This window comes from Eurytemora carolleeae, unplaced genomic scaffold (genome assembly GCF_000591075.1).
Source record: "Eurytemora carolleeae unplaced genomic scaffold, Eaff_2.0 scaffold950, whole genome shotgun sequence".
NCBI classification, from domain to species: Eukaryota; Metazoa; Arthropoda; class Copepoda; order Calanoida; family Temoridae; genus Eurytemora; species Eurytemora carolleeae.
In genome coordinates this window covers 91,742-107,147 of record NW_019396836.1, presented here as the reverse complement: position 1 = coordinate 107,147, position 15,406 = coordinate 91,742, and the positions used below count along the sequence as shown (strand labels likewise).

The window sequence follows — 15,406 nt, the reverse complement described above, 5'->3', positions numbered from 1 at the left end:
TATTCATAATTGTTTATCATTATTCATCATTATTCATCATTATTCATCATTTTTTATCATTATTCATCATAATTCATCATTGTTCATCATTATTCATCATTATTCATCAATATTCATCATTATTCATTATCATCATTATCATCATCATCATCGTCATCTTCATCATAATCATCATAATCATCTTCATCTTCATCATTATTCATCATCTTATTCATCATTATTATTCATCATCATAATTCATTATCATAATACATAATCATAGTTCATTATTATTATTCATCATATTTTATCTCTATTCACCATTATTCATCATTATTCATAATTGTTTATCATTATTCATCATTATTCATCATTATTCATCATTATTTATCATTATTCATCATTATTTATCATTATTCATCATTATTCATCAATATTCATCATTATTCATTATCATCATTATCATCATCATCATCGTCATCTTCATTATAATCATCATAATCATCTTCATCTTCATCATAGTTATTTTTTTTGATTATCTTGAAATTATATTTCACAGGTTTAGGGTTTGATGTAAATCCTGGGATTTTAACTGGATTTTTTCACTCTTAAGACCAAAATGTTGTATTTTTATGTGATATGGAAAGATAAAGCTATACTTGGGGTAGAATTAATACATAATCAGTTTCCCAGACAAAAATATATTTGTACTTTATCTGTCAAAATATATTTGTACTTTATCTGGCAAAATATATTTGTACTTTATCTGGCAAAACATATTTGTAATTTATCTGTCAAAATATATTTGTAATTTATCTGTCAAAATATATTTGTACTTTATCTGGCAAAATATATTTGTACTCATACATATTACTTTTCAATGGAGGTTTACTTGAAATCATGTTTAAAATCCCTTTACTAAATATTTATTTAGAAAAAAGTAACCCGAGGGGTTGGATGTACAAGTATTCAACAAACTACCAGTTTAATGGAATGCAAGGTATCAAATTAAATAGGTTATTTTAATTACACCCAATCCCCCCATCCCTAGATTTTTTGGGTGAAGGATTGTCAATACATACATTCATCACTAATTTTCATCTTTTTTTATGTGAAAAGTTGGGCCCACGTACGAAAAGGTTTAATTTCAGCTAAAAATGTTGCTAAATTATCAAGGATTGAAATATTTTTAAATAATTCATAATTAAAAAAATGTTTAATGAAACATACATTCATCACTAATTTTCGTCTTTTTTATGTGAAAGTCAGGACACAAAAAGGTTCAATTTCAGCTAAAAAACTATTGCAAAATTTTCGAGGATTGAAATATTTTTGAATAATACATAATTTAAAAAGTTTTAATGTAACATAATTTCATTCCTGTATTTAATTTTTTAAATTGACTGCATTATATTTGAGTATTGTCGCATTTTTTAAAATCATAATTAATAGTGTTGGATTCAAACAGCTATGCTAGCTATATCTTTTTGCTATTCTAAATAGAAGAAAATATTATTTGTAACAATATTGTACATTTACATATACATGTTTTTTTATTTTATGACAATTTTGTAAATTTAACTGATATTCACCAATAAATATCATTATTATTATTATTATTATATCTAAAAGTAAAACATCCTTTAATAATAATTAGAACAGCATTTATGTTTACCTGTAGCGACGAAATAAATAAGACCAAATGAATAAGACCAAATAAACTGACTAAATATATATTTATCAAATACCAGATGCAGTATATCATAATCTAAACAATAACATATGAAGTATGGAATATGCTGTGTACTGCATTCAAGGAATCCAGGGGCGCCACATACCCTTCATTTAATCCCATCCTATATCATCTATTTCTAAAGTAGAAATCTCTGTTTGTAAGTCCAATCATGATTTATAAACCCTTTGACCAATTTGCCTAAAATTTTTTATAAAGTTTTTTTTACAGGTGTTTTATAATTTATTTTTGCAATAATTTTTATAAAATAAAATGGTAGGGTGCATAGTTAATAATTTCAAATGTTCATCTTTTTTCAAAATTAACATTAGAATCCGGAATATAACTAGACAATCTGGGTCCAACGTTCACAAAAAAGTCATTAAAACCCTCTGCTATTTCAGCAGATCCCACAAAACTTTTTTCATCATCAGTGAAAATTTCAGGAACTGAATGACTTTTTTTCTTAGAAGATATAATAGAGTTTAGTAAAGACCAGGTCTTTTTGATGTCTTTTGAGTATTCTGTAAATTTTGAAGAAAAATAACTAGTCTTGGCCTTTTTTATTGTTGTGCAATAAACAGAATTGTATTTTCTAAAAGTTTCTATATTGTTTGTAGTTGGATTCAGGATTTTTTTCTTAAATAATTTTTCTTTTTGTTTTCTTGACATTAGCAAGGCGGACGTAAACCAAGGGTTAACAGAATTTTTATTTTTGTTTGGTTTATATTTGATAAATGGAAAGCTTTCTTCATAAATATTATTTAAAGTGTTAGAAAATTCAGAAAAGGCTGTAGAAGGATCTTCATTTATCATAACATGAGTCCAGTCATTGAGTAACAATTTTTCCTTAAACTTGGTTTTATTTTCGATTGAAGTGTTTCTAATTAGAACTGGTTTGCTACCAATATTATCTTCATGCTGTGTACATTTAGACAATGAAAAAACGGGTAAATGGTCAGATAAACTTGAGTAGATGATTCCACATTCTTTTGACTCAGGATCTGAATTACTAAATATGTGATCTAGTAATGTTGCAGATGTTTGAGTAATACGTGTAGGGAGTGTAATTAGCGGAAGAAGTGAATGTGTTAACAGGGTGTTTAAAAAGTTAGATGTAGCATTGTGAAAAGTGTGATTCAGCAGATTAATATTTAGGTCACCCATGATTTGAATTTCTTCAGCTTTACTCAGTGATTTGTCGGATGAAATATTTTTTAGAATAGATTCCATAATTTCAGTAAACTTAATGATATCAGAGTTTGGAGGTCACTAGTCAAATATAGGGTCTTTAGGGTTTTTGGAGTTGATCTATAAAAGCAAGTATACAGTGTTGTTCTATGATGGTATAGTAACAGATTCACGATGAGTTTGAAATATTTCATGTAGAGCCTAAAAAATAAATAGACTTTTTAAAGTATATATTTTCTTCCTTATTTTCCTTCCTACTTATTTGGTTTACATATTCAATATTCAAAGTTGGGTTTACAAATTTTACAAACTAGATGAATTCTAAATGCGCATGCTCGAATAACTTGAGACAGCTTTTCTCCATGCCCTTCAAATGCCTCATTACAAGCGTATCTCTTATATGTCTTTTTGAAGTTGGCATGGACTGCTTCACTGCATTGTTCTGTATAAATTCCAAGTGGTTTCCCGGTCCGTTTCAAAAACTCTTCCACATGATAGATAAGCACATGTCCTTTCCATCCTAAATAAAATTTTTCTCTAAAATTAATTAAGGGAACTGAATTTTTGCCACAAACTCAAATTTTCTCATCCCTATATCTTATCAACCTTAAGCTTGGTGAAAACCTTTGATATTTCAGACATACGACTATTTGATCTAGTTTGAAATATCAAAGGACTACGTCAGTGGGTTCCAAAAATAAAGGGATTAAGATAATTCTGGTGAAAAATTGATCAATATTGACAAATGGTTCTATTGTAAAAAATCAAAGGAGCTTAGTCTCCTTTTGTTTGCTTCTTACTTAGCTCTAAACTGAATCCAAGGTTTTCAACATGCTCAGACACAAACTGCATATCAAATAATAGGTTTAATTGTGTTTCATTTATAAAACTGATTTAGTTTTTAATTAGTTTACTATAAAGATCATTTATATACATGGTTATTCACAAAGAAAGGGAATTAAATGAACACAAGGACGTATGTATTAGCTTGAACATAATTGTTTCCCACCCCTCTTCTAAAATCATGTTTTCCTAATTATGTAAAAAAGAATCTCAATGATGATGTGCCACATCATTTAGAAATAGTGCATTCTCTTAAAGGGACCGTTCACTTGTTTGGGTAATTTCAGGGTAAACTAAACAGCCTAAGCGCTATTCATTGGTAATAGTCTTACTTTTCAAAGACATCTGTGGCCGGAGAAAAAGACGATTTTTCGTTCAGAATTTGAGCGCAAAGGGACGGTCCCTCTCTATAGACACTAATTGATGTTTTTTTCAGTAACAGCAGCCCAATAAAATTTAAATTTATCATATTTTAATGTCATTATGTGTTCGTTGATTGTAAATGTCATTATTTTGTATTTTTTTTGTTTTCTAACTTTCTATTTCTAAAATAAGACTATTTTATCGCATTAAAGATTTTGTATTGCCTGTGTAAAAAGATGAATTGAACGCGGCACGAAAAATGAAAACTTGCGCGCAGACGGGAACGGGGTACTTTATACTTGTACTGTTAATATAATCATCAATTTTGTGATTGTAAACTCTATCTGTATACAGATACATTTATTTTAGCAATAAACGTTATCTTATCTTATCTTATCTTCATCTAACAGAATTCATAGTTTGAAATATTTAAGGTCTACACCATTGGGTTGCAAAGATATAGATATTAGAAAATCATAGTTTGTGACAATGGCTCAACTCCTTTATATTTCAAGTAAAAATTAAGATATCCCAATCATAGCAAATCTAAACATCAATATAATCACCTATGGTCCCAGAACAGTAAAGACAGCTGAATTTTCCACCATGTGCACTTAGGCCAAGCAAAATATTCAAGAGTTTCATATCTGCTGCTACATAATACTTGAGCTCATTGAGACCTGTTTTCTGGAATATTGTCTCCAAGTTTCCATGAGTTTCTGGGATGTCTTTGACTGCTGCTATGTATATGACCTTATTGACTCCAGTGTCTTTAGAGATAGAGGTGTTCTCTAAGTTCGGATTAAAAATATTCATGATTAACTTCAGAGAGCATCCTCTGCCATCAATTCCAACACTGACAATAACTTCATATGGGTTTAATTCCAGCTGATCACAGATGTGGTAAAGGAGTCCAGAGAGGTTGTTAGTATAGACAAGATCTTTAGAAATTGTTCTGGAAACATATTTGTTCGCCACCTTGGTTTTTTCTTCAAACTCAACTTGTTCCACAGTGTAGAATTCATCTAATACATGAGATTTCTCTTTAATCTTTAAGCTGGAATTTGCCTCAACACCTTTCCGACCAAGGTCTTTCCTACAGGCAGCAGCAACTGAGTCTATAATAGAATCTCCAAAATCATGCTTCCTCTTCAGATCAAAAAGAGTTTCAGATGATATTGTTTTATGCGGTGCTTGGCCAATACTGACTGGCATGGGAGTTCCTTGAGTGGTCAGTAAGATTTGCTTAGAATTTTTCTGCTCGCAAACCTCCTACTGATAGTTTTGCAATTACCATGAAAATCTGTTTGATTAGAACTATGAATTTATATAATGTGTAAAGGAAGAAAAAGGGTTTCTAAACCTTCAAAGCTTTTGCTACAACTTGTTCAGCTAAAATGTTACAGTTAAAACAGAAGGGGACTCTTCAACACCCCCCCCCCTGCCCCATAACTTTCAGTCATTAGTTGTAAATCTGATACAAGTTATTTCTTAGCTAAATCTTTAATTTTCTAATCCATATATCTTTGAAACCTGACATATAAAACTATGAATTCTGCTAGATTAAATATTCAAATTTTGAAGTATCTTAATTGTAACTAATTAGGTTGCAAAGATAAAATGCTTAGATGAATAGAGTTTGTGACAAGTAATCAAGATCTTTCATAAATATATATACTAATTATTTTTGTAATGAAAAGAAAATTAGGTATAAGCAAAAAATGAAAACAATACCTTTAAATCTCGGTAATAATTTCAGCCTTTCAGTATTCAAAATCCACTTCATAAGCACATTTACAGATACATTCTCACCTCGGCGTAGATCATTTAACCGACCTGTGTATTTTACAATTTGATACAATAAATAACTTAAGTTGTTTCAATTTTTGTGTTTATATACGCAATCTCTTATTTTAATTTAAAACATTTTACATTTAATTCTTTAAAGTATTTACAACTTTACTTAAAGATGCACTGAAGTTTTTATCTGAACCATATTATTTGATTAAAAAAGCAAATGGAAAATATCATTTATCTGACAAACATTACAGTATGTAACATAAAAACATTCACAACATAAATATCTTTTTTATCAAAAAATACTTACATTTACAGGATATGCAGATTCAGACAGGGTTGGAGAAAATATTTGAGTTGAAATCTGGGTTAATGAAGATTTTTATAAAGTCTTGCAATATCTCCCCTTCTTCACAACTTACCAGGCTGATACATTTTAAACTTTTAACTCCACATGTCACACAAACTACATTTCGACAATCAATATGATTTTTAGGCATGGTAATACTGTTTAACTTTAAATATTATTATGATTGAATGTATTTTGTTATCAGAGAACTGTACAAAAAATGTTAATTTAGCAGATTTATGTCTCTAATTTGGCAGATTTTCTACTCACATTTCTTTCTTTTTCTGGAAATTTACAAACTTTTTTATTACTATTTCAAATGGCAATTGCATAAGGGGCTCTACATCTGTGAATCTGTTACTATACCATCATAGAACAACACTGTATACTTGCTTTTTTAGATCAACTCCAAAAACCCTAAAGACCCTATATGTGACTAGTGAGGTCTATATACATTACCAATAATTCTAAATTTCTTTGAAGAAACTTTGACTTTTAAAAAGATAGATTCAAAATCTCTTTCCTCAAAGACAGATATATTTTCTAGGACCTCAAAATCATGTTCATTTTTTACCCAACATGCTACCCCTCCCCCTACAGTTGAACACAAATTATCCATTTGATTGCGCAGTTTGTGTACTACAGGCTTATATCCAGGGATATTCGTTTTGAAATATTTAGGTATTGTCCAAACTTCTTGCATACAGATTATATCAAACTTAAATTCACCTTGATTAAGATCTAGTAAAAAGTCCGAAAAATTGTTCCATTTTCCTGGTAAACTTCGTATGTTCAATGAAATAGCTGCAAAATCATAATTTTCTTTAAAAACGTTTGAAAATTCTAAAGTTTCATAATATCTACATTTGCTATCTTTTAAACTATCTTCATCATCCTCTATTGACCTTGGGAAGTCAAAAATCTATGTTACCCCTTCCCCCCCCCTTCTATTCCAACCAAACCTGAGTAAGAAAGGAGGCGGGTGTGGGATACAGGGAGCAAGGACATGACAGGAGGGGGGAGGAGGTGCGAGGAAAGGGGGTTTGGGGAGAGGGAAGTGTAAACTAACATATTTAAGTCACAAATAAAGAATAAGAAAAGAATATACAGGGTGCTGATTTTTTTTGTATGTAAAAAAACTATGTTGAAATGGCATTATTAAGGTAGTGTTTTAAGGTAATTGTTCAGCATTTTGAAACAGAATTTGGAAGGTTTAAACTATTCTATAATGATACTATTAATAATGTATATTTTATTCCAATTGATAATAAACATTGCCAAATATAAAGTGTTTGTGAACCCCGCTAGATGGTATATTCTCCAACTCCTTCTTTAAGTACAATTCAGATAATCTTCCTGGTTTAAACTCGGTTCCTGCTTCATCTACGTATTATTGAACTTGGTTCATACATCAAATGACCCACTCAGAGGAAATTTTGTTGTAGGATCCAACAGAAAAATGTATCATTTCATTTGTATCTCATTTCACTGTTTGTGAGAAGGTTAGATGGTAGGTAAAGGAGAGTAGAGATGAGGATAAGGGTTTGTAGGAGGGGCGTATATTTTTCTAAATAAAACTTCATTTGACCACATGTTATACTGTTTCTCAGACTAGCAAAATTCCTTTAAAGGTAGTATTACATTTAGTGTGCACTGTTGCATGCAGAATGCGAAGATGTCCCTTTTTGTCAACTGTGAATTAGTGCCCTTCCAGATAGGGCTTGTTTAAATGTACAACAAATAACTAGAAATAATCAGAAATATCTTCCTTGTTGCTTAGCTTTGAATTTACTTCCTTGTTTCTTAACGCAGTAACCTTTATGAAACTTTCAGCTTTGGCCTTTTTACATAAAGGTCTTTTTAACCTTTTCAGGCAATATAGACACATGCTGCATCTGCACAAAAAAGGCGTTCCTGAATCTAGTTTGCTATATAAACGATGTATTTTGTATTATTCTTTACTCTGTGACTAAAGTTAGTAAAATACACATTTGGATAAGTAAGTAAGTTTACTTTTACACAGAGTCTATGAGTAGTAAAAAGGAAATTAGAAAAAGAACAACTTTGGGAAGTAAATCAATAAATAAAATGAAAATAAATTGAAGTTTTAATTTATAAACGCTCATCTTTGCAATATATGTAAAAGGTACAGTATAAAACTAGCAGTTTTGGTCTAATATATTTAAAAGTTAATATTTATAGAATCTGTTTTAGAATTATGTTTTTATATATATTGTCAAGGAGTTTAACATTATCTTTACACTTGGATATACTTTCTGAGAGTTCAAGAGAGAAATCATGTATCTATCTGAATGTTTCACTTCTAACATTCATTGAACCATGTTCTAACCCCTCGTCAAGAACATTTTGCTTTGAAACTATAAACCCTCACTGCCTATCAGGACTTTTTCAAACTTTATAAACACCCTTAAGAAACGTAACGGTGCAAACTTTATAAACCTAAAATGTATATTAACAGTTATTATGTTGCAAAAATAACCTTTTGTATAAAAATGAACTTTAACCCTAAAAGCTTTAGTAAACACCCTTAAACCACCAAACGGCTATGAATCCAGGTTACAGGGCAGGCATGGTTTAGAAACTATAAAACAACCAATTTTCCAGTTAGTTCTAAGAACACTCTCTAGAGATCAAGACGTATCTTCAGATCAATCCAGACCATCAGAATTGCTGGGACTTAGGATCTCCAAGTCGAATAATTCATTTAATAATAAAATAACTTTTTATCTTTATTAAATCCAAACTGCCCAGGCCATATTGATAAGGAACTGGATTACAGATCTATTCTCGCTGATAACTTGGATTCGTCAACCATCTCCAGATCTTTCCGAGCTCCACCATTTTTCAGTCCAGACCTCCTAGAACTTTGTCAGAGCAATGTTCAGTCTGGACCTTCTAGAACTCCATCAGAGCAACGTCCAGTCTGGACCTCCTAGAACTTTGTCAGAGCATCATCCAGTCTGGACCTCCTAGAACTTCGTCAGAGCAACGTCCAGTCTGGACCTTCTAGAACTCCATCAGAGCAACATTCAGTCTGGACCTCCTAGAACTTTGTCAGAGCATCATCCAGTCTGGACCTCCTAGAACTTCGTCAGAGCAACATCCAGTCTGGACCTTCTAGAACTCCATCAGAGCAACGTCCAGTCTGGACCTCCTAGAACTTTGTCAGAGCAACATCCAGTCTGGACCTCCTAAAACTTTGTCAGAGCAACATCCAGTCCGAACATCCTAGAACTTTGTCAGAGCAACATTCAGTCTGGACCTCCTAGAACTCCATCAGAGCATCATCTAGTCTGGACCTCCTAGAACTTTGTCAGAGCAACGTCCAGTCTGGACCTTCTAGAACTCCATCAGAGCAATGTCCAGTCTGGACCTCCTAGAACTCCATCAGAGCAACGTCCAGTCTGGACCTCCTAGAACTTTGTCAGAGCAACATCCAGTCTAGACCTCCTAGAACTTTGTCAGAGCAATATCCAGTCCGAACATCCTAGAACTTTGTCAGAGCAACATTCAGTCTGGACCTCCTAGAACTCCATCAGAGCAACGTCCAGTCTGGACCTCCTAGAACTTTGTCAGAGCAACATCCAGTCCGAACCTCCTAGAACTTTATCAGAGCAACTTTCAGTCTGGACCTCCTAGAACTCCATCAGTGCAACGTCCAGTCAGGACTTTCTTTAACATTTATAGGCTCCAACTCTGCCCAGTCCAGATCCTTCTAAGATCAATCCTGATCCCCATTCTCACTAGTCAAATTAAAAATGAGTTATTAATTTTGATCAATAAAATATACAAAAACTTCACCATTTTTTTATGATATATAATAGCGCAGGCTCCGATTGCTCAGTGCAGTGGGTATTAAACCAGATTAGTTTTAGACATATTAGCTCTCTGTTATTACTATTTCTTGACTTAGTACCCCAGCTGTGAGTTAGGGAAGAAGCTAGGTTATTGAGCAAGGGGTTCAGGGCTGCTTGGTCTTCCCTCCCTCCTATGTGTAGACACCTTTTTCAAAGTCCACTGCAAATAGTGCAGAGAGCTTTCTGAGCAGAGTTCTGCCCTCTTAGGCTGTAGGAATGTAACTTGTCTGGATAAAAAGTAAAATAATAGGTAGTTAATCTTTTTCAAGTATTACCAATCATATCTATTTTTCCTGGTTTGCATCTTCTATATATATAAAGTAATCTCTGTTTGTTTATTTGTATGTTCGATCAGAACTCAGGAATCTCTTAACTGATTTGTCTCAAACTTTGACTGAGGAACTTGGAAGGAACACAGGATGTTCTTAGCTTAGTTTAAAAGGTCTAAATGGAATACGTTGATGCTTTGTACAGTCTAAAACTAAAAAAAGTTTACAGATTTTTAAATAATTCTGAAATTTTACAAAAATCAAAAACTTTCAAATACTTTTTTTTGCAGCTTTGAGCATCCATAAACCTTCCCTGGGGTCATGTGAAGTCCCACTCAAAATATTGACCTGATCAGTTGTCGTTTATTGGATACAAACAAATAAGCAGACACCCAATCAATAGATTTAAGTAATAAACAATTAATTTTATCATAAATAACACAGAGACCAGAGCAAAAGGTTGTGAGTACTAGGTTAGTGGGTACTAAACCTGATGTTAAGAAAATAATAAAATTATTTAATTCGTTCAAATTTAGATGCTGTGCACCATGGACTCATTCTGTAAAGCCTTCAATCATGGAAATGTAAATATATGTTTTAACCAAAGGGGTAGGAAAGAGATTGGGATGGGAAAAATTAGAGCAGAGGGATGTGAGAAAGGGGGATATGAAGAGGAGGGGAAAGGGTATGTCAGTGGTGTGGGGGAGTTTGGGACATTGTAAAATTTTGATTTTTAGTTAGGAATTGGGTCATCATCCTTGCATCTCTACAACCTTCAATATTTCAAAATTAAGTTATTTTATTACAAAGAATTCATATTTTGATATATCTAAGGTCTACAAAATTAGAACATATCCAAATATATAAGGATTTGAAATACTAAAAATGTATAAAAATTAATTGTAAATGGTTTAAAGGAGAAGTGTGAACTGTGTCCTGATGAATTATCAAATGGATATAAGGATATACGACTTAACACTGATGGAATGTAAGCTAACAATATTCTTTGTGATTCAATCCAACATTTTATTCTTAATTGATTGTAGTTAAAATATTAATATATTAAAAGAGGGAAAACAAAAACATTTTACAAGATAAAACAAATTCTTTGAAGTTAAGTTTGTACAAAAATCCCTGAATTATAAAGTGTTGAGCTTTATTTGGTTCAGTTCAAAAATGGCAAATTGCCCTGTCATGCTTTAGTTACGGGAGATGTCAGTAATTTGAAATTTTAAAAGATGTATATTGAATCGGATGAAAAATTGGACTCATATTGTTTAGTTTAATATCCCTGTAAATTTTGAAGGTTTAAAAACTCCTAAGATTGGCAGTTTTTATTATTAAACTATCATATTTCAAGAATTGTGTTAATGAAATAAAGACGATATACAAGTCTTCACTATATTCTCATGTTTATTGGGGCACATAAACAGTTTAATGAATGCTGGTATGGTAGTAAAATAACAATAAGAATGTTTTTGGTCAAATGTAAATATTTGAAATTAATAAGATTTTGATCAGAAATGAATATAATTCAAGGTTCTTCTACACAGCAAGCAAAGAGGAGGATATTAAAATAGCGGTAAATATATTTTTATACAGAGGAAACAAATATGGGTATCATAAAGGGTATTACTTAATACTCTCCTTTCTTATTATTTTCTATAAACTTTCAAAATTGTTGGATTTGAATTAAAATACAAGAATTTTTTGACAAATTTTCTATTAAAAAATAACATTACTATTATGTTTTATGATTTCAACGTTATTTAATTTACTCTGCAAATGAGAAAGAATAAGAAGATAAAATTGATATATTACTGATGAAACTTTGCGACACTGTAGCTTCTCTTAGTTTTGATTTCATGTTAAATTTTGAGTGAAGTATATTATTTGGTTCCATATTAAAAATTCAAAATATTTTTGTTCAGTGCTTAAAACAGAATCTATTGACATCCATGCCTTTGTGAATTAATTATTTGCTTACAGATTGTCAGAAAACCCTAGTTTTTTTTGTTGCTCCAATGAGATGATGTCTTGTTTAAATAATGTTTTGCTTCCAGTTACAATATCTAGTCTATTTTGAATGAATTGTTAAAATTGACCTTCATGGTTATCTGGTAAACATTTCAAAAAAATAAAAAATAAAAATAAAAATTTAAAGTAAAAAATTGTATAAAAAGTTTTTATAAAACATAACAAATTATTGGTTTAAAAACAACCTTTTTTCCCAGCATTAAAAGTGTGTTTTTAAATCAAACTCCATAACTCAAAATTTTTTTAAATTAAAATGTTAAAGTTTAAAACTTCATTAATAAATGATTAAAATACATTTTCAGTTGACTAACATCTGCCCTGACACTCATCCTTTCCCATTTGCTGGTGGTCTTAAATGCTGCGAGGTAATTTTGTTTTATTTCAAATGAACAAAATTTCTTTGATCTAGACTAAATTTAATGAGTTGTTAAAAGTTGTTGAGCTACCTACCCCCGGTTCAAATTCTGATTCAATTCAAAATGAAAAATTTTTAAAGATTTAGGTAATGAATCGGTGATTCAGGATTTGTAACAGCAATAGGTGATTCAGTTTCAATAATAATAATTTTTACAAACTAAATATTTCTATTTTCCGTACAACTTTTGGTTTAGTTTTACAGGCTAATATTGGATTACAAATTAATCCAATATTAATGATAATAATTGGTTGTGAAATAATAAGTGATTGAAATCAATTTTTTGGAAAAAATAAAATTTGTGGAAAAAATTTTGGAAAATGTTTATTATGATTTTTTTAAATAATTTCATAAAAATTCGACATAAATTAGATAAGATATAAAAAATGTAAGTCAATTATATGCATTTTTGAAGGCATAGAGCAGTTCCAATATACTAATTTGATAACATTTACTGCAAATTTCCACTTACAATTTGGCCAATTTTTATTTTTATTTTTTTAAAATCATATCTTATTTTTATTTGACTAAAGCCATGGGCACTCACCCTATATCTATATATATCCATGGTTGAATATTAAATTGTTTAAAAATGAAAACAAGAATTATAAGTTTTGATTTGAAAATTCTTATTTTAGAGGAATTTGGCAAATCCTGCAAACATTACCTCTGGGTCATGTGGATATCTAACTCCAGCTTCAACAACATGCTTGTTAGTCTTCAGTCTCATTATATTAATCCTATTGTCCAAAACAGGATACCCCATACTGAATTTTCACAATTATTTAACTTGCTGTTATGTCTCGTTTTACCTTACATATACTGTGTAAAGGGTGTGTAAAGGGTGTCCTTTTAATCTTGTCAATGTCTTAATTGCTGTAACTTTGTTATTGATTGGAATTCTTCCAATCTGCAAAAAAAATTTGAGCAATCAAAATATGAACATTTTGTTGTATACATTGAAAATTCACAATTCTGATACCAAAAGATGTAAATAAAAAATGTCTTCTTCATCATCAAAAATCCTAGATATAGGATTGAATGTTTTCAAAAGTAACTCTTGGATCATAAAAAATAAAAAATATTATGAAATATAAACTATATACAAAAAAATCAATGACTATAGGTCGTAATATCTGAATGATTTGTTTGGAATTAAACTAATATATTTTTCGGTCCATGTCGAATATTGAAACTTTATAAATTTTTATTGACACTACGTTCTTTGGTATCAGTTGTTTTCAACAATTTCCTCCTTATAGATGCAAAAGATTAGTAGCAATCATCATTTAATATTTTTTGACATAAGCCTATAGCTTGCCCTCTTTTTTTCTCAAACACTCTCTGAAAGAAGAATTATAAAAGAGTATATAATAATTTATGTTATGGGTTAGCAGTGAGAATTATGTTAATTGAGTGATAACTGTTCAGGGGATCAGAGTTGGTTTGTCCTGGATTTAAGTGTTCTAGAAACCAAGCTTATAATGATCTAACAGCTCTACAGGAAATTATTATTAAGATTTTTATATTTTCATAAATTTACATCTGTTGATAAACATAAGTCTGAAAAAACTACTGTGAATGCGAGAAGGAGCTTTTGTTGGGAACATTCAGAATTTTTCAAGCCTTTTGTTAATTGTTACCAACTTTTTAGGTAACCATTCATTCTTAGCTATATGATCCCTTTTTCCTATAAATTTGATCTTAATTTTAATAATCGTTAACTGCAAATATTTCTTTTTAATAAGTAGCAGGAAAGTTAGAAGAAGACATTGAAAACGTCAAAAACAGATATTTTTCAAAAATGTTTTTAAAATTAACGGTTTTGCCGTTTACTAATGAAATCTTCAGTTAATTTTTAAAAATTGTTGTTTCAGAACCTTGCCCAGTCCTAGTTGGAATTTAATTTTAATACATCAGATAATTATAATAAAATATTGAAAACAGATTTTATCTGCTGATTTGGGCGGTGGGAATAGTCTGCAAGAAAGACGTGGTACAGCATCAGCCACTGTTTGCCAGGAGTACTGTGATTCCCACACCCTGTGCACTGTAAGTTACTAGATTAACCCTATTCCCGCTGGGGGGGGGGTCAATTTGACCCCCCCCTGTAGTTTTTTTTACATAACTCAAAAAGTATTGGTCTGAGGCTGTTGAAATTTTCTGACTTTTCTTACATACCCAAAGCCCTCCCTTTAGGCCTAAAACCGGGCTTTAATACTAACTGCCTGAGTCCTCAGGCACACTGCCTGAATGACTGCTTTTGCCTGTAGCAAACTAAATCTTTGTTTTGACCCACTTTCACTTGTCAGATTTTGATAAAATTTAGCTTTTTGGAAAGCCTATGACATAAGGAAACGGATTGCACAAGTTTTGCGAAAAAAAAATTGCACATTTTTTGCAAACAACCTGTCAAAGGAAATTTGCACATTTTTAGTTTTTCTTGATTAAAAATCAGGTTATTTAAAATTTTGCAAAAATTTTTGCATATTTGAAATGGCATGGTCAAGGGCTTTTCAAAAATGTATAATTTGTCATTTTTTGGACAATTTT

At 30.9% G+C, this 15,406-nt stretch overlaps 1 protein-coding gene and 1 long non-coding RNA gene across 4 annotated transcripts in view; both read left to right on the top strand.

The window, feature by feature from the left end:
• Window positions 1-15,406, top strand: part of LOC111709223 (uncharacterized) — a 31,564-nt gene that overhangs the window by 2,593 nt on the left and 13,565 nt on the right. Inside the window, exons 3-10 of one of the 3 annotated variants that reach the window (XM_023482840.1) lie at window positions 914-979; window positions 10,938-10,985; window positions 11,319-11,389; window positions 11,941-11,983; window positions 12,741-12,803; window positions 13,492-13,565; window positions 14,285-14,357; window positions 14,801-14,905. In XM_023482840.1, the coding sequence (XP_023338608.1) occupies window positions 914-979; window positions 10,938-10,985; window positions 11,319-11,389; window positions 11,941-11,983; window positions 12,741-12,803; window positions 13,492-13,565; window positions 14,285-14,357; window positions 14,801-14,905 (543 nt within the window). Of the gene's footprint in view, window positions 1-913; window positions 980-9,322; window positions 10,383-10,937; window positions 10,986-11,318; window positions 11,390-11,940; window positions 11,984-12,740; window positions 12,804-13,491; window positions 13,566-14,284; window positions 14,358-14,800; window positions 14,906-15,406 lie in introns of those variants that run through there. The other 2 variants (XM_023482842.1, XM_023482841.1) reach the window with 2 other exon arrangements.
• On the top strand, window positions 2,868-6,764 carry LOC111709224 (uncharacterized). Its single transcript, XR_002766814.1, has 2 exons — window positions 2,868-2,979; window positions 6,699-6,764. It is a non-coding gene; the product is annotated as an uncharacterized LOC111709224 (long non-coding RNA).